This window comes from Cyrtonyx montezumae, unplaced genomic scaffold, assembly GCF_038088225.1.
Source record: "Cyrtonyx montezumae isolate F1298 unplaced genomic scaffold, pur_monq_1.0 scaffold_11, whole genome shotgun sequence".
Taxonomy (NCBI): Eukaryota; Metazoa; Chordata; class Aves; order Galliformes; family Odontophoridae; genus Cyrtonyx; species Cyrtonyx montezumae.
Window position 1 is genome coordinate 14,708,776 of NW_027071837.1, and position 20,342 is coordinate 14,729,117.

The following is a 20,342-nucleotide window of genomic DNA, read 5'->3' on the forward strand; positions in this document are numbered from 1 at the left end:
TTGCAAATATACATAGCCAGTGCTGTTAGAAGGCTGCCATTATATGAGCAATTAATATCATCATCTTAAACAGTGAGCCAAATTTGCTAAAGACTCATAAGCTGTTCTTCAGAACTTCTGTTGATACCGTTATTGCTTTTTTTAAGCTTGCTGTGGTTAATCTATTCTTATTTTCATCTGACTTTTTTCTTTATTTTGATTCTCCCACTGAATTGGAAACTTTATTCTTTGATTTTTTAATGTTCTTTCTCGCTATTTCAAGCACAATTTACAGTGTACAAATGAAGGCACACTGTCTACAATGGACTTAAGAAAGAAAATAATATGGCAAGATTATCAGAGAGTTTTGTTTAAGTTTTCCAGAACTTAAACAGTTTGCAGTATGGATGGCTTTGTCTTCCTTTGTGTACAGTTTCTGTGAACAGCAACATTAGCAGTGGAACATTTGCCAGAAACTCTTAACACTCACCTAATTTCTGATATTTTATTAGGACAGAAGTGGTCGGTGTTCAGAAGTGTATAAAATCTTGAGTTCCTGATAATTACCATTTACAGGGCAAAAATCATTCACATGGGGTTTTTGTAACAGCATAATTTAGTAAAATGTAGCCAAGAGGTAGGTTTTACGTTATATATAAAAGTTATAAAAATGGAAATTCACATCATCTAGTAAATGATCATTTACTTGTATGTTGATTTCTTAATTCATTTAATTTATTAGTACGTCGGTTTTTTGTGGGGTTTTTTTTTCTGATTCTGAAAAACAGAAGCTTACTTGAACTTACTTGGACTACTGGCTAACTTTAGAACTTTGTATTTCTGACATTGCACAACAGTGTCAGTATTACTTGAAAGAGGTAAATAATAAGAAGAAATTGTGGTTTTCTTTCTTCAGACATCTGTAGCCTGTGAAAGATGCATTCAATTTTCTTAGGGATGAAAGTTCTTGAATTCCAATCAAAGGGAGCTCCAGACATTGTTTAAGAAAGTTGCATTTTATTAGTTTTGAGCACATTGATTTTTTTTTTCCTTCAGTTCAAGTACTTGCATGAAATTAATGGTGTTTAGTAACTTGAACATTTCACCTCGTCATCTATTGGCAAAAAGGAAAAAGAAAAAATTAACTTCTATGCTGTTACATTCAAAGCAATAGAACATAGAAATGTTTTAAATAAAAATCATATCAAACCACTGATAATCTGATCTTCTGTAATGTAGGTTTGGTATGTGCATTTAATTCCTCCGAGTAAAGAAATGAACAAAGTTTGTGGTTACTTAATTATTTCTAGTAGAAATAGGGATCACATATTGTCCTATGTGCACTGACTTTTTCTGTTCAGCTGGAGGCATGAATTAGTTTTAATATGTTTCAGTAATGTCTTCTTGTTCCTTCTGTGGGAGTTTTCAAATCCGTGTGTGTACAAACAGTAAGATACTCACAGAGTAGTGGCATAGTCCAGGTTCTACCTGCATTATTTGAGGCGCAGTCTCTACTGCTTCAACATTTAAACTTAGCTACAGGATTTGTTCTTAGATTTTATTATTGCAATTATTAATGGCCTTTTAGAAATTCCTGTCTCAAGGACTAATCTCCCTAATAAATGAATGCATTCACTTTTATATTGTTTTTTGGGTTTTATTAAGAGACTATTTGTCATGTCGTTTTGTACAATGATTATGTCTTTGGATTAAGACACCTACCATTCTGTAAAATACATCTGTGGAGATACTGGATCAAATTAAATTTGTGTTGCTACTTGTGGATAAAAATGTGAGAAACACAGGTCTGTTTTTTCTTCTAATTCTATATGCAATCAGTCTTTGACTTTGCTATTCTTACTACTGAAACAGAAACTAATATTTCTGTTCATAGTAATAAAAAATTACACTACAAATGATGTAATGCAGCATGTATTTGCACATACCTTTGAGAGTACTTTTTCAGTAATGTATAAATTAGTGGTTGTGGAAATGAAATACCTGTAGGATGTATATGATTGGCTTGGTTTGCATGTGGATTCTCAAAGGCTTAATCGAACTGTTGATTCTAGGGATATAGTTCTTTCTAGCACCAGTGAGAATTAGGCTTACAGATGCAGTGCAAGTTTTAGCTGCTATTGTAGTAGTGCTTGTGGAATGTTTGCAATTAATTGTTGGCTATTGACTTTAGATGTTTGGGGAGAGTGATTCTAATTATTTGCTTTTATTCTGTGCTTTGAAAATTTACTTGCAGATAAAAGCAAAATGGGGAAAGGAAAAAAACCCTCCACCATTACTGAATCATTTGTCCATCTTAATATCCTACCTATCCCACCTGGATCAGGCGTTTAAAGATCTCATTCGCATGTGCTTACAGTGTTCACTACAGTTTAGTTATTTCTACCCACCTGAATACTGCTGCTTTGCAGCTTCCCTGGATGTTTCTTAGAAACCAGTGAAAACACAGTGTTTTCTTTTTTCTTTCATTATCCTCCTGGATTCTTCTCAAGTCTGTTATCCCAAGTTGCTGCTCAGCTCATTTTTGGCAGTGAAAAGAAGGATCCTTTAAAATAATTGAGTCTACTTTGCATATTCTTTGTGGGTTTTTTTTTAATTTATTAAAAAAAGTGGACTTCCGGCGCACAGACATTTTTTTATTCTGATAGCATTAGCTGTTTGTGTTGTTGTTTGTTTTTTTTTTACTAAAAAAAAAAGAGAAGTAAAGCTCACATACTTTGCTCCCACTGTGGTGGCCATTGTTCCTCTGAGCCCGTCGCCAGGCGTTTGCCTCAGGTAGCCCCAGCCCTGTGCCACTGGTGAAGAAAGCAGCAGAGACAGGCTGCACATCTGAAATGGCTGCCTCTGAAGATTCTTGTTACTCTAAGCAAATGAGATGGTCTATGATGGGAGAAGAATTTGGAATTATGGAGTCAAAAAAGGGCTGACATTAGATACCTCAATGCTATTTACTTTTTCCGGGAACATTAGCCACAGTGCATTTATTGCAGTAGGGCTGAACGTGCCTACAGGAATATAAAAGCTCATTTAGCCAATCTTCAGCTTTGTCTTTGTAGAATAACATAGGGAATAGGTCTGCTTATTGCAGGCTGTTTCTCCAGTTCATGAATTCCTGGCACCCATCTGTATATCGTACAGCTGCACTAGACCTCAGTACAAAGGGAGCCATGTCGGCTTTGGCCAACTTCTCCATAGTATTATTCCCACTCTGCAGTGAAGTATTCAATCTTGAATTCCTCCATGTAATAAATATTCATTTGACAGATAATTATTATCATCCCCGAACAGCTTCACTCAGACCAAACTTTGCACCAGCAGTTATTTCTGACACTGTTCTGGCAGCAGGGAGCTTATGGTTCATTATGCTTTAATGATGCTCCATCATCTGAGGTATCAGATACGGGTCAAGGGTTAAAGAACTGCCTGCATACACTACATGTAGGTTTAGGAACACCAAACCTGAATATGGAGTGGTAACAGCACACTGGACAGAAACAGTAACCAAAGTTATTTTGCTGTAACTTGGTGCTCCAATTTAGAATGCATTATGATATTATATTATGATCAAGTGAGCATTCAGACATTATATTCCAATATTTTGAAGTTTTTCTCAATGGCTGCAGTTACCAAAAAAGAAAATCTCAATCTTTAATTTGGCTATAGGAATGGATTTGTCTAGTTTGTCTATGGGAATAATGTTGCTTGCAAGTATTTACATTTTAGTTTTATTTTACTGTCCCTTTAAAATAAGTTCTATGTGTAAAATACATTTTATTGGCTAATAAATCCTTTTCAATGAGGAAAAAAGGAATAAAGGCTATTATCTTTCCTTTGTGAAATTATTATATTAAATTTCAGCACACCAGTCTAAGCAAGAAGAGTAATGTGTTAAACAGGAAAACACTGACTTGTGAAGTTTTCTGGCCGGCCACTATCTCTTAAATTTTTCTGTAGCAGTGCATCAGCAGGTTGTTTCCCACCTGCTGTCCTAATTTCTGTCATGGTGTCCATCCATTTGCTTCTTACTGTTCACACATTACCCATTTTGAACTGCAGTAGACCAAAGTTATGAGGAAGCACTTCAGCAATGAGGGATGTACATATTCTTCTGAATGTGCTTGTTGCTGAAGAGACGGTTCAGAGAGGTGGATTGTATTAGGATGGTGTTCTTCTGTACTGTGCTTGTTTTCTTCTCTACAGCACTACAGTTCCCTGTCTTCCCCCTGTTCAGAGCCACCACATCCAAGCCTGTACTTCCCTTTACTTCCTTATTCCATCATCTCCACTGAAATCTCTGTCACTAAAGGACATCTAACTCAGTGCTCCATTCTTCACACATTGACTGACAAGAGAGAGACTAGTTTGTAAAAGCTCGATCTGGTTAGTATCAGAGGGGATCTTGCTATGTTTTTAGAGAGAAGTGATTAAATCTCCTACAAGCAAATGTGGTGGTGGGTTTTTTTTGTGTGTGTGGTGTTTTTTTTTTCAGTTGCAGACATTTCTATATCTGCTGCTTGTTTCCTATTTGCTCTGTCACTGTTGTGGCTAATATCAGGCACAGTACGAGGTGGTGCAGCTCTGGAAATGTGTAGCAGCTGGTAGGAAAATAAGACAATACTGAAGGCTAGATAATGTGTAGAAAGGCAAAGCCCACATGGGACTCGTGACCTATAGAGAAACTGTTACTCATGAAGACTCTGAACTCAGCAGGCTTGTGTGAAACAAGTTTATTAGGAGAAAGAAGTGGAAGAAAAGCTTTAAAATCTCTTTAAATGCAAAACTGTTAGATAACAGAAAGCTTTGCACAAAAGGATGTTTAAGCATTTCCTTTCCTCATCTGAAAGCAATTCATTACATGGCTGAGTATCTTTTCTAATGCAGTTTTTTTCACTAACACAGCTTAGGTTGAGGGAAAAATTTTAACTAAATTCTGTAGGCTACTGCTTTGAGTCTCTCCAGGTGACAGATTTTGTCCGAGAGGGAATATTTATTAAAAGTTAGGTCAAAACTATAAGGTTTATAAATTACATGTTTTCACTCTTCTTTCTGTTTATTCATTTTCCTCTTCCTTAATATAGTCAATTACTCATGTGAGCTCTGGTTTTTACTATAGTGGCTGCTGCTGTCCTCCCAGAACAGCAAAAAAAGTAGATCTAAAGCATGATTGGATAGAATGAAGTCAAAAGAATTGTGACAGTTACTCATCCTGTAGGGTTCTTATTCTTAAATTCCCAGAGTGATCCAGAATCCCTCAGGTGCAGGATAGGGCCCTTTTCTTGTCAGGACACCTTTCTCTGTGGTGTGCAATAAAGCTAATGGAAGTCATCTCAGTGTAAACTTATTTTTTCCTTCTTATTTTTCTGGTTAAGTTGTAGCCAAAGTGTTTAGTTGATATTTGCACAGATTCTTCTAGCTGTATATAGAAATGTCTTTGAGTGTGATTCAGTGCACAGTTGCTCTCATTTGTGCCTGAATCTGGTATTTCCCTGGAGTCTTCTATTTTGAGAGCTGTCTCCCTTATGTGTCCCTTTTCTGATCGTGGCTTAATTACATTTTATATGCCTTCTGTGTTACTGTCTCCACCACCTCAATTAGTTCACCTCCAACTGTGTGAATTTTTTAATAAGGAGGCAGGAAGTATTTCCAGCAATACTGAACTTTAGTTAGTTTGTCTGCCTATGGCAAGCTTTCCTTCAGGGCATGGAAGAGTTTACAGGGCTGCTGTAGGCTAATCTGGTAGTGAGATGTCTTGCTCTTTTGGTTTGATTTACTTTCTGTGAGTTAGAGTACTCTCATCTGCTGAGGGAACTCATAACTTTGACTCTACCAAGTGGTAGCTTTGCATAACCTATGGTATGCGCTCAAGCTTTCAATTGCCTGCTGCTGAGCTTTGTGTCATGACAGCAGAATACAAGAGACGTAGCCATGAGGGCCACTGCTGTACATTTTGTATTCCACCCAAGAAATGTCTCACAGGCAGATGCTAAAACCTTTATAAGCCCTCTCTGTGTAGAATCCTTTGTGGGTTATTCCTCCTGTACTTTTCAGTCTGTTGAGGTCCAAACAAATTTTTTCACTGGAGGAATTTGTCCAAAAAAAGTTGATTTAGTCACCAACTTCTAGCTATTTCATGTTGGATGTGCAGCCTCCCAACCCTCTACATGAATAAATGTATCCGTTTATTCCACAATGAAGGAGATTTTGTTTTAGTAATGGATAGGCAACTATATCTGTGATTTGCATTAGAAAGAGCAGGTGCTGGTCTACTCATTTTCGAAAGGAGAGCAATCACATTTTGATGCTTGCCAGTCAGTAACTTGTTATTTCCTAGGTATCTATTATATGGCTGTGTCAGAATGAAAGGTAAAGATGCTATGTGCTTAAATTGCTGCCTAGTGTTTTCAAAGTCAGTGACTCAAATAGCTAAAATGAGTATTGTATACCCCAAAAAAACTTATTTGGTATGTTAAAACAGAAAGAACACACATTAAGAAAGGGCAAGGGGATTGACAAGGTATAGAGTTAGAAGAAAACGTAGTCAAGTGCTCCTACCCACATAAAAATACTGGAAGTATTTCTTAGTGTAGTGTCTTTGTTCCCAAAGACTGGATAAATTTTTGGTTACAGATGGTAGAGACTCACAGCACGTTTAAACTTTGTGAAAATGTACTGAAGTCTTTTGATTTGGTGTACTCTGGAATTCTCATACTTAATTCTCTTTGGCATAGCACAGGAATGATGGTACTTATTCCCACTTTTGGAGCTCTATATCAAATCTTGAGGAGGAAAATGAGATGAAAACAGCTCTTGGTATTCTAAGCGTATATCCCTCCTAATATACAGGGAATAAGCCATCTCGTAGTACCTATTTAAATAGCATAACAGCATAAAGACAAATGCTATTGGAGTAATTCTGAAAAATGTTCTTGGAAGTACGTTGTTCCCTTCTGTGCTCAGTTTTTCTACTTTAATGACCCTGAATTTTGTAGATACCATATTGTATGCTTAGGAACTTTATTGTGCTGACATAAATGTCTGAGATTTTCATCTTTTCTTGGCAACCATGATATGCATTTTAGGGTAAAATGCATTTTAAGAACTATATATTTAACTTAAATTTCACATAATATCATTACTATTTATTTACAATTGCCACAATGTATTGGCATTCACACCTGCAATTACTGCACTGTTTTCAGGCAAGTTACTTTAGGGCATCTTGATGGTGTAAAAGCAAAAAAGAAGACCCATTTTCTAGTTACTGAGACAGAATACAGGTCTTTTAAAGTTAAGTAACCTATTAATGTAGTGTTGAAGAAACGGTTTCTGGAAATGCTAGCCAAACTAATGAAGATCTAAAGGAGGGAAATGAGTTTAAACACTTGAAACAATAGTTTATGTAGTAGAAATGAGAGATGCAAAAAATAGTAATTTACATTACATTGTTTTGATATTATTTAAACAGCAACATAGATGACTTTCACGTTTGAGCTGCTGACGTTGAAAGCCCTTTGGTAAGCAAACACTTGAAATAAGAAGGGAACAGAAATGGTCCAAATTTATTGAAGTGAGTGTAATCTCCCATTTCTTGATCAGATGGAACATTTGATGACAAACCCCTCAAGAGATTTTGGGGGAAAGAGAGGTTATTTGACTGACAATCTGTATCCCCAGTTGGTTAATCAAATGCAGTGGATGTGCCAAGATGTCTTTCATATGTTCTCGGCAATGTCAGGTTGGCAGCTGGATGTAATTGGATGTGAATGGAAGTACTGAAGGGCTCATGCACACGCTCTCCCTTTCTTCTTCCAGAATTAATAAGAAGAGGGGATTTGTTGGTCTAAATTTTACTTAGTTATTTAATCTAAATCAAAAGTTTATGCAGCATCTCCACTAGATGTTTTTATGTTAAGATCGTGCATGCCAGAAGTAAATTTTTCAAAGATCTGTGAAAGAGTGCAAATACGTGCACCTGCAATCCAAACAGGGCAGAGTTAATCTGTTTAGCTGTCCTAAGCTCTAAGTAGGAGCTATCTCTGTCTAAATTGATTTTTAGTGGAAAAGGTGATTATACTTAAAGCAGCTAGTGAATACATCAGGAAGGCGGGAGCAGGACCCTCACGTGGCTCTGCTGCTCCTCAGAGCCCGCGCCGTATTGGCTCTGACGCAGGGTGGGAAGGGGCTGCTGAGGAGGCATGTGGGGGTCAGACCTTGTACTGCAAGATTCTCTTCCATTTCTTTTGTTCCTGTGACAGCAGCACAGTGATGGCAGTGACAGATCCCCTGTTTGTTGTGTGGTGAACGTGCGACCTGATGCCTATGAGTGTCTAATGCCTCACTCTTTCCTTTAAGGATTCTGCCTCTGTATGCTTACACCTCTCTGTAATACCCTCTCTGCTGCAAATGCTTTTTCCAAATTTTCAGTGTTTTCTTTTAAATTTGTCAGCTTGTGTGTGAACTTTGCCAGTGGATGTAAGTAGCCTGTGCAACAGAAGCTCAGTCCTGCTTGCATTGTTTCTGACCTGAACTAATTCCAGGTGCATTTCCCAGAGCTGACCCAGGGTGACACAAATGGCTCTCCTCAACTCCCGCTTGCCTCTGACATTCTTAAAAGGTAAATGGGTAGTAGTTATTCATTGAAACAAATTTTAAATGATAGTAGCCCTCCATGACTTTTGGTGATTTTCATTTAGCAAGTCAACGGTTCTACTACAATGTTAAAAGGGGAAACTATGTCAAGACTTTTAAAAACAATGTTTGTTTTTAAAATGCTTTACAAAACAGAATCATAACTGTTGATAGAAGTTAATTTTATATTTCCATTCTGAATGCTATTAGGATGTGATATCTGTCATGTAATCTCAAAGAGTGATGTTTGAATGAAAGCGATTCTGCTTTAAATGTGTTCAAAAATGACTTCCAGAAGTTTGTAGGGATGTAGCAACAATTAGAGGCTCATGTCACTTTGAAAAATGGTGGATGCAACTTAAAGTGTGTTAAAATATTGTCAATCTTCCTTCTCTTAAATGAGAAACCAGCTCTCAAGCTGGAACCACTACATTATCCGTGCCTGTTAAGTTACAAACATGCTGGATTAAAGCTATCAATACTCCACTTCTTCACTTTCTGAAGTTAATCTTGAGGACGAATATGCATTCACTGAAAACTCTTTCAAAGAAAAAAGTTAATTTTCTCCAGATGATTTGATTCATACTTGTGCTGTCCTTCAAGAAAGTCCTCTATTTTTTTTTGTTTAATTAAAGAAAATTAAAAAATCTACAGGGTAAGATTATGGCTAGCTTTAATTTTGAAAATGTAATGTTGAGAAGAAAGGGTCCTTTATCATTGCTTCCTTTAAACACATGCAGAAATACCAAAATCTGTAACTGACAAATGATTTTAGAACCAACAAAACTTGTTAAGCTTCCTGAAAGAGGATTTTAATGCATCTCTTATAACACAGCTTTTGGAAACTGAAAAACTTTCCTTTTCTTGAAAAATTCTTCCTTTCCTAATGTATTTTTGTATATTGAAATTGAATGTTTTGGAAGACAAGTTTTCCAAACTCTATTTCAACTGCTGCATTATAAAAACATCATTTGTTCTCACAAATGATACTGAGGCTCTTTCTTGTCTGTGATAATATTTCTTTCCTCTTGCTTTTAGTAGGGTAGCATTAGCGTGGTCATTATTTGACACTACCTAGGTTTCTTTTACAGAAATGTAGGTTAAATGCTAACTCCTGGCGTTTCCTGTGGTTTTGTAACTCCAAAGTTCATTAAAAGAGAGAGATTTATGAGTATCCGCAACAGAGATTTCTCCTTAACAGAATCTGTGTAAATTGAGGTATTTTACATTATAAAGCCACGCTTTAAGAATAGGGAAGGCATTAGCCAACAACACTTAAGATATATTTGAATTTGAAGTATTACATTTCCAGTCTATCTGATAATGATAATGTTTCTTGCTAAATTAAAATGAGGCCCATTGCATGCACATTGAATTTGTAAAAGCATTATCTCTGGCATCTTGCTAGTTATTCTTGAAAAACAGTATCTCTGTCGTGACAGATTTCCAATGGTCTGCAAAAAGCATTTTCCACAAAGTTTGTGTCTTCGTAGGATGAGGATAGGATGCAGAACTTGCGAACTGTGTTTCCTTTTTCATTTGATTTTAATAGTAATTTATAGAAAATACTCCAAGAGCTCCAGCTGCTTCTTTAAAAATTGGTGCAGTCTATTCTTGTCAGTCTGCTCCTGCCCTCTAAGTCTGAAGAATTGGTTTGAAGAAGAGATGAGAAAGGTGTTTGCCATCTTCTGCTTCCTCTGGGGAAGGAGTTGAGAAATAGATTCTTCCCTTCTCATGAATTTTACAGTCCTAAGAGTTTTGTGAAAGTGCATACTCCTTTCCTAATCCCTTAGCTGCCCTATCTGCAATTTTGATGAAACTTCTGTGTTAGAGCAGACTTGGATTCCCATTTTAATCTTCCTCTGTCGTTACTATTATTTTTAAATTTCTAGCATTTCTGGTGGTAACTGGGGATTAATATAAGAAAATAAATTACAGAGATAAGTGAATGTAAAGAAAAAATTGCAATACAGTAAAATCCTGTGCCTGAATATAAGAGCTCAAATTATATTTTTATATGCAGATAATTTATGTGTAATAGATTTTTTAGTAAAAATTAATGCAAATAAATCTGCTTTGGATTGTCACAATATTGTAGCAAGTGATAAACAAGTGGTTTAAAAGCAAATTATTAGTCAGTGTAAAGTGCTTTTACAAATTCATGGATATTTGGCTTTTTTCTCAATGATTTTAGTATGAAAAGGTACTGAAATGTAATGTCCTTAAATGATATTGTCCTGTGAAAGAGGCAGTGCGTTCTCAACTTAGGAACATATAAAATAAAAGTAATATAAAAAATAATAAAAAATAATTTCTGACTCATTGAAATGTGAACACACACACACAAAGCCTTTGCAGTTATCCAGAGGCTTATGTTACACAAACAACTTTATAAAGTAGCTTAAGATGTCTGTGCATTTAATTCTCAAGTCCAGTGTACAGCCAGTAAACCATGGTGCTCAGGTGAGAAATGAGAAATTTTCAGGGCCATTGAACACACCGAATTTAGTGGAGTGCTCAATAGCCCTCAAAATTTCTCATTTAGGAGGGTGCATGTGTGTTACTTCAAAAAATGACTGTGAGCTTCACTTTCTCCATTTGATTTATTTTCTTCCTTCCTCCTCCTGTCTGTCTGAGTATCTTGTACCGTAAGCAGCCGGTGGTCTTCTCATTTTGAAGGATAAGAAGTGCACTCACTGATTAACCTATTAGTGTTAGTTGGAAGTATGAAAGTGCATTCACCATGTAACACAGTAAAACCAAACTGCAGTTTGTTTCTTTTCTTCCCTTGTTTTCCTATTATCACTCCTTCAGACATTAGCTTGGTAACTACTGCAGGCATGATGTTACTCAGGTTAATGCATCACCCTGTTCACAGACAATTTGGAATTGATGAAGGAAGGCTGGGAAATAAAGGCCACCAGGTATGGGGACAGCTGGAGGACAGAGGGGCTGACATACCCGTGCCCATCTCACACCTAGTCTGATGGGGCTGTGGTAGATCTACAGCTGAAGCCAAGCCAAAAGGGGCTCACTGCCGGGTGCACGTTCTTGTGTTTGTGTTGCACTGTTCCCCACATAGAAATTAATGTTTTGACAGACATTGCTCATCTTTTTATTACAAGATTGTGGGCAGGTGCTGATCCAATCTTTTTGTTGTCTATTCAGCCTAAGAAAAAGTGCATTCCTTCTCTAGCCAAATCAGCCCCTTGAACCAGAAGAATTCTCCATCAAAATTAATAAGTGAGCTTCGCTTTTTGTCTGCAAATTTATTTGGTGAGGAGCCTAAAGATCTCCATTTTCATAAGCACATACTGGGGCCTTGCTGGGTGTTTGCACTGTGTCTGTCACTTGTCCCCAAGCACCTGCTGCCTAATGGTTCCTCTAAGCGTGTTTCAGTGCTACGTAAGAAATCTCTGTCTTCCTTAGATTTTCATCATCAACACCATTGCTTTCTGTGGACAGAGCCCTCTCAGGTGGAGCTCTCACAGCATGCTCCAGCCATTGACTGTGCACAGCATCTCCACAATAATTTATTTAAAGCCTAACCACCGACCTGGCTTTATCCAATTTGGGTCTGTTGATTAAATATTATAGATGACGGGTATGGTGGTGAGGAACTGAGAAACAGTTACTGCTCCTAGTAAATAACATTGAGTTCATGGTACAGACAGAGGAACTGGCATACGTTGAGGCCAAACATGATATTATGATTTAATTACCAGAGCAATTAGGCTGTGTTTTGTAGAAGTGAAAAGCACTGGAGCTAATGTCTTCAGATTTAGCAGGGGCTTCTCAGGCATGTTGTTATGGAACAGGTTGCCCAGAGATGTGATGGATGTCCCATCCCTGGAGACATTCAGGACCAGGCTGGATGGGGCTCTGAGCACCCTGACCTACCTGTAGACTTCTCTTCATTTCAGCAGATCTGGACTGGATGGCCTTTAAAGGTCCCTTCCAACTCAAACAGTTCTGTGATTTCCTGTGTGGGATTTCATGTGGAGAATAGAATGAGTGTGTACTTGGGTGGAAGGTTCCTCAGAATAAGAACTCTTCAGCAAGAGATAGGAATAAAATAAATGTGTGAATCAAATGTATTCAAAGAGACCTCTGAAACAGGTAAATCCAAGTGGCTTAATTGTATTATAGGGTTCACAGAAGGCATGTAACAACTTGTGAAACTGATCCACTTTATAAATACTCTTCAATTTTTCTGCAAGCTCTTTGTCTAGTTGTACAAGTAATTTAAATAGGCATTATTCTTTGTCGTTTTGTCATTAATGCAAAATTATATTTTTCCATAAGGAAGCATGAAACTTGGAAAGAAAGGTTCTTCGTGCTCATTACTGTTCATCACTAGTTTTGTGATGATCATTTCTCTCTTTTTTTTTCCCCTTTGGACAGTTATTTGTTTTGTTTATTGTTTGTTTATTACCAAAATTCTTGGCAAATGGAAACAGTGTGGAAATTCCACAAGTCCTGAATGTCTGCTAGGACTTGTAGAAATGCTGAGCTGAGCAGCAGGACCTTCATCCACGTTGATATTACAGCTGGCAGACAGTTCTGGCCATACAATAGTGATGAGATAGTACTGAAGATGCATTGCAATAAAGGCTTTATATACATATGTAAACCTAATTAAGTTATTAACTGTCCTGGGGGGGTTAAATTAAAGCTGTAGAAAGATTCTCAGAAATTGGATTGTGTATCTGGAAAGAGAAGGTGAAAGTCCTCAGTAGCTCTATATTGATGAGAGCAGTGCTAGAGCTGGCTGCTACTCAACTCTGTCATTCTTTGGGGGGGTGGACTCGATGATCTTTATGAGTCCCTTGCAATCCCTACAGTTCTGTGTGATTCTTATATCAACTTGAACAACAGTGAAGATTATATTGTTGAGTGTGGACAAGCCTGTGTTTAGCTGATCCTCTGTGAAGAGTTTTATTGTTTCCCCGCGGAATTAAGTTGCTTAAAGTAGAAAGAAAGGAATGAGTTAACTGAAATTGCAATTCTTTTTTAATGCACCCAGCCTCCGTTCCAATTCCTGTTCATAAAATATTTTCCATTTCTTTATATGTTAGTTTGATATCACTTTAGTTTTTGGTTTTTTTACAGAAGTGAAGGATTAAATGCCTTTTTAAAAAAAGTTCAGTTAAAACAGACTCCACAAAGCATCCGATGTGAAAATCCTATCATGATCTTCTATGTAAGTTCATAATAGCAGCCTCTTTTCCTCTGTATGCAGTTGATGCAGAAACTTGAATTTCATATTAATGTTCCCTCTTTTCTTTTGTGACTGTGTCTCTTTGGTTAGGCTAAATCTTACATAAATCCACTTGAACTTTGTCTCCTTGTGGAAATGCGTAGTACGTTAGGTAACAAGGTTAGGTGTGTAAGCCAAACCAGACAATTTTGGCATGCTAAGTGCTTTTCAGAAAAACGCATCTCATGAGAGTTGAAATACTACAAAGGTTTTGTGTACTTAAGAAATAGGCAATTCATGCAACATATTGAGTTCAGATTTGGTTGGCTATGAGTTATAGTGTAAAAAAAATTGATTTATTTTACTCTGCCAGAGGAAAAAAAATAGCTGAAATATTGAATTTGTTAGCTGCTACGTTTTGAATTAACTTCTAGACTGAAGGTTAAATTCTATGCTTCTTAAACATGTGTAATCTAATTAGCATTTGTGAGATTTACTGGGATGAATTTTCCCCTTGGCATATGCAATTGCAAACGGAAAGGCTGTGGGCTGCAGGCTGCTAGGGGCAGACAGTCTGCCTGTGGTGGACATCCGCAGAGGGAAGTGCCTACATCTTAGCTCCCTGGGGGCTGCCATCAGCTGACGTGGCTCCTAACATTGCCAGAGTATTTATTATTACAGAAAAGTTTCTTAGCTGCTGAAAATAAGTAGATATTTGCTTTGAAGGGAAGGAGATGCTTCTTGAGATCACCAATTGTTGTTCAGCTGACAAAGAGTGACATAATCTAAGAACACTGCATTGCTGTAGTACTTTACAGAAGTCTAAGTTCCAAAATGAAAACAAAACCATTTTTTACAGAATTACAGCAAGTGTTATGGGACAGATTTAGTAGAGGTTATTTCTGTAAAGTGAACCTCAATCAAAATATAGATGAATACTAAGACATAATTAAATCTATTGGCTCTCGTTTCAGGAGGTGATAAATATGTGTCATTCCATAATATTTTTTTCTTGATGTACATCAAACTCTCAATCTTTGGAAATACACTCTCTTCAGTGCAGAGAAGCACTGCAGAGCTGCTAGTCTTTTTAAATACAGTTATCCAATTTATTTGTCTAATTTACTTCCCTTCTATTTGATATGGTTTTGGCAGATAAATCTTAGTTTTCTGTGGTGAAATATTTCTTCAAATGTCAGTATGTATTTATTTCTCCTTCTTATGTCATCTGCTAATGCATGTGCTAATTGTCAGAGTTGTCAAAAGCTGCCTTGTTGCTAGTTGCCTGCTACTGGGCAGCAAGATTTAACATTCACCTTCCTTTCAGAGCACAAGGGTAGGACGTGGACTACAGCTCTTGTCACATTTTAAAGTAGCTCAGCTCATTTAAGCAGAACTTTAAATCAGTTATTTTTCAAGGAAGCATTCAGTCACTTCATTGCTACTAGGAAGTGTTTGGTGAAATAGCAGTGTCCACAGCCTCCATTTAAATGAACAGTATAGGCCTTATTTCAGGGTGGAATAATATCAGCCTGTTTATGTGCTTTCATCTTTATTTTATTGACAGTGGGCCATGGGTTAGTCATTTAGCACCATTGTTGGCTTTTTATTTAGTTTATGTACAAGTCCTTTTTTTGAACTTTGTCAAGAAAAATAAGAGATACCATGCACCATTTGGAACTGTATTTTACATAAAGATAGTTTTATTCATTTGCTGTTGTCAAATGGAAAGTAAAGACTGAGTGTGATACAGCTGTGATGTTTGAGTCCAGCATCAATATCTAGACTGTGTCATAGGAAAATGAGGTCAATGCTGTGTAATTAAACCAAGTGGAACTAGTTTGTTGTGTATATAATATATAATTAAAATGAAAACTACAAATAAGTCATTATATGAACAACGCTGTCTTTAGTTAACTTCCTGTGAGATGGCCTCTGTGTACGTGTTTCCAATGACCAAGAAGTTTTAAGGTTCTCAGAAAAGCAAGGATTTTTGGAGATTGGATGCTTCGTGTCTACAAGACACAAGACCAGGTCCTCTACCTGTGAGGAGAGATCAGAGAGTCGGTAGAGTGCTCCGAAGGGCCCCCATATCTGCCTTAGTTTGGTTGCCCTGAGGCATGGGAAGAGCGTGAACAGCACAGTCAGTGATGCTGGGACAGGGCAGCCTGTGCAGTAACACCAGGGAACCAGGCTGACCTTCCAGGACTCCTGCATACACAAGGTGAGGCTGTGGCAGTTCATTCTAGTTGCTGTCCCTGCCCTCTTTCCAGCTCGCCTGTGGAAAACACACTGCCATTGTCTGAGCTTGTATGGGCTGCTGCCATAATGGAGACCTTCAGGAATGTTTTGTTGGCTATGAGATTTGATTTATAGAGATTGATGACTTGAAAATTGTGCCACCTGTCATCATTTTAGCTTAGCATTTGGTTTGTAGATTTTGGTCGATGCTTTCAAGAAAATACCAGGGCTTTTTGCATTTTCTGAGAATATGTTTGAAATAATAACCATCCCTCTCACCGGCTGGTAAGTGGATTAGTTCAGCAAATTGAGGCTTTCGTTTGGATGACAGTAGGAGTGAATATTTGTCCTCAGTCTCTCTCAATGACCCTTGTCTCTAATGTTTCTTTTCTAGAAATTGAAAGAATACTGTATGCACGTTTGATATTGTATTCAGCCTCTCAAGATGGCATCCCAGGTCTGATGTTCAATTAGGGAGTACAGTTCTGTAATCCTTATTTAATTAGAACTCCTTGCCTGACTCCCTGGGAGTTGCATTTGTAATTGGATTCTCACAAGTGAGAATATGCAGAGGCCACCTCAAAGGAAAGCTGTAATTTGCTAATGTGTCTTACTTACCTGTAGTTCTTCGAGAATGTTTCCTCTGCATATTCACATTATGGTTCCTGTCCACATTCTGTTTTTCCTTGGATTTCTGCTGCTCTACAGTTGCGGTGTTTAAATAAGAATAACTGAAGTACTGAGCACTGTACAGCTCTCCAATATCTCTGATCACTTGGTGTCATGAGATGGCACTTGTACAGTCCTAGTAGTCACTGCTCTTCTAGGAAGTTCCTGTAGTTCACCAGCACTGGAGAACCAAAACCCACTGGTGTGAATATGCAAGGACAGCACTCTCAAAGAGCAAGTCATTGGTAAGTAGTCTTTTTTGTTTGTTTTTGTTTTTGTCATTAGCCAAATACTTCTGACATTTTGTAAATTGTGTATTTGGAAATTTGCCGTGCGCTCCTTTGTGATAAAATCAGCCATCATTCTAATTTATGAAATCAGTTTTAAAACTGTCATCTTTCTGGCAAAAAAAATAAAAAGTATCTGTATTTTTCAGTCTCTGATATGAACTCAGGTCAGCTGTAAATTGATATGTTATATCAGTGCATAAGGGTGTACACTGGAGTTACCTATATTTTTATCAGATAAAAAGGCACTGTGACAGTGCAGTATTATACACTTTAGCACTCCTAAAAAACTGCATTAGATTGGATAGCAGTGATAGTCATTGATCAAGCCAAGTATTCTAATGCTGTTAACAATATTAATTCTCAAAACAGATTCTCTTGAAGAGCATCAAATGTATGTTGCTTTTAACTTCTGAATTCTTTTCTAACCCCCCCATTTCTTTTATTTATTTTTTTTCCCAGACATGGAATTCTGTGAGACACCCCATATTCTGTGCTCTGGCTACCAAACAGATTTACATGGTGTGTCAGAGCACAGCTACCCACTGGAGGTGGGTTCAGACGTGGATACTGAAACCGAAGGTGGAGCATCACCAGATCATGCCCTGGGGATGTGGATGAGGGGGATGAAGTCAGAGCACAGCTCCTGCTTGTCGAGCCGGGCAAACTCAGCATTGTCCCTGACTGACACTGACCACGAGAGGAAGTCTGATGGGGAGAATGGTAATAAAGAAATACAGCTGACATACTGAATAGAAGTATTCCTTCATTTGAAATTTTATTCTGCTTTATTTTCCTCTTTTTTCCTCCTCCATCCTTAGGTCACTATTAGATCATCTATTACATACAAGATAAAAACATTGCTTAAAGTGTGTTTATAGAGTAGATGAAAAATAAGGCAAAAATGAGGCAATTGTTTTGTTAAAATGTGTCAGTGTCAGAACAGTTGCTTTCCTGTGTTCTCTATTTTTATGCAATAGGAAGATCATAGTTTTAATTTAGTGACCTATGAATTAGGTTCTTAAATCTTTATGTGTACACTTACACTACACATTTTGCATACAATCTGTCCTACACTTGCTGGCTTTTCAGAGTAGCCTTAAGACTTGAGTTTTAGGGTATACCTGAAGAAGTACCTTTATCAGCAGGGAAGGCTGAGCTGGTCTCTGTGAGGTCTTGGTTCTGCACATGGAAGTTGGATTTCTGGGTTAGTAGTTCTTTGTTCTTTGTTTTAAGTACTCATTCTCTTTCAGGATCCTTTTAATTATTTGCTTATGTTTTAGAAGCGAAAAATGTGCATTTAATTGAGTAATGGGGAAAAAATCAATTGCTTATCTCAATGCTTCAAAATTAATGAAAATATGTTCTATTTCCTTAAATAGTGTAGTAAGAATGTGTAAACAAATTTATCATCTTAACATCATCAAGGCTAGTTCATATCTCATTTTGTGTGTTTTACAGATACATGTAGGAGCTGGATTTATTGATCCTTTTGTGTCCCTTGCAACTCAGGACCCTCTATGGCTCTATTGTAGCTAATGTAGTGAAGAATTTGGTTAACAACAGTAGTTAAATGTTGTTCAGTAAGTCTTTTTTCTTTGTTTGTTTTAAAAACTGGTAATAGATCAGGGAAACAAATTAAGACACTTCAGTGTTGACAATGATATATTTTAGCGGATCTATAGCAATAATATGAAAAAGGATTCACTCATGAATACCCTTTTAAAATTTATAATATGAATTTATTTAATCAATTTAGACTCATTTCTTACATGATCTAGCATGTAACAGAGTAGTCCTTCTGAACGTAGTTTTAACAGTTGAGTCTTTCTAAGCTTTATACCAAGTTTTTAATTAAAACGATTCATGTTTTAAATGCTTCAATATAAATTTTAACTAGGAAACTGGGAGAGGAAAGCAAGTGCAAAATTCATCTGGAAGAAAAGGAGAAATCGAGACCGCAGGGTGAAATGATCTCTAAGTTTTCTTCAGACAGAGTAGACAGACTGGGTGTCAGTGTTTTTTAGGGAGCTGAGTATTTATAATAATTAGTCTTGAAAGTTAACATGGATAAATATGAAGACACTGTTGATTCCAGCTATATTCACTTGCATTGTGTGGTACTTCATAGGCTGGTTCATAGTCAAGAATTCTCATCCAGAGAGCAACTTGTTTTCCATCTGGGTTGGTGCTCAGTAACAAAGCAGTCTTAGAGCACAGACATTCTTTTATCTCTTGCTAAATGAAGTAATAAGGGACAAATCTTTCTCTTTTTAAGCAGTTATTTGTGCAAAAAGCTGTACTGGAGAGCTGCAAGTGCTGCATTTATCCCTGTCACTTGCTACCATAGGAGGTAACATGTGCTGAGTGAAATTCTGGTATGCTTTGATTGCTAAAACTAATAGAATGAGGTAATTGAATGGTCATTTGCATATTCTGTATTGTTGTTACTACTGTGCAGGCATAACCTGAAGATTAAATAAATAGGAATTATTCCAGATAAGACAAAAAACACTTATCCTGCACCACTGCCTTGAGCTTTTTTTTTTTTTTTTTAATCTATTTGAGTTTCTCAGAGAAAGATTTTCTTATTCCAGGGAAGGAATGTCAATGGGTCTGTACATACTTCATTCTGAATGGAAATATTTTTAGTACTACGGAACAATTGTGTTCTAATGAACATGTGAACAGACAAAGTACAACCTCTTACTTCAAACCCTTGATCTCTGTGAGGGCAGTGGTTGAGTGGGTGTAACTCAGAACTCTATCTCAATAGCTGTAAAGGTGATCTGATTTATTTTTATGAACCTTTGTTAAGCCCTTTGTGTCAGAATTCTGGTATGTGCCTCCTCTATTTACTTCCTGTTACTCTGAGAACAAATATTCTAATGTAAAAAATCAGAGCCCTAGAAATGTACAGGATGTAAACTAGAACCCAAAACTAGTGGGAAAAAAGTAAGCAGTATTTAACACCATTGGGTGTTAATTATAGGTACTAGCTCAAAAAAATCTGTTTTTTAGTTTTTGGCTTCCATAGCCAACTGTACCTTCTTACTCCAAGCAGCAAATGAAGGTTGTATATTTTCTCTTGGATGCACTTTATTCATAATCGGTATACTTCATCATGTATTCTAACGAGACAGATTTGAGAATTTATTTGAGGAATGTTTTCCTTCATGGACGCACCAACTCTATCATTATCCCTGTTTAAACACACTCTGTTGCTTGAAAGCATTGAACAGATTGCGTGAAATACCAACATTCCCATTTAAATTAGTGTTGTCAACACTAATGGCAACTAATAATAGCCTATTAGTGCA

At 37.0% G+C, this 20,342-nt stretch overlaps 1 protein-coding gene across 1 annotated transcript in view; it reads left to right on the plus strand.

Moving 5' to 3' along the window:
• The window catches only part of TENM1 (teneurin transmembrane protein 1), a 302,504-nt gene that overhangs the window by 88,588 nt on the left and 193,574 nt on the right, over positions 1–20,342 (plus strand). The window contains exon 3 of the mRNA XM_065729661.1: positions 17,485–17,745. Within this exon, the coding sequence (XP_065585733.1) occupies positions 17,485–17,745 (261 nt within the window). The remainder of the gene's footprint in view (positions 1–17,484; positions 17,746–20,342) is intronic.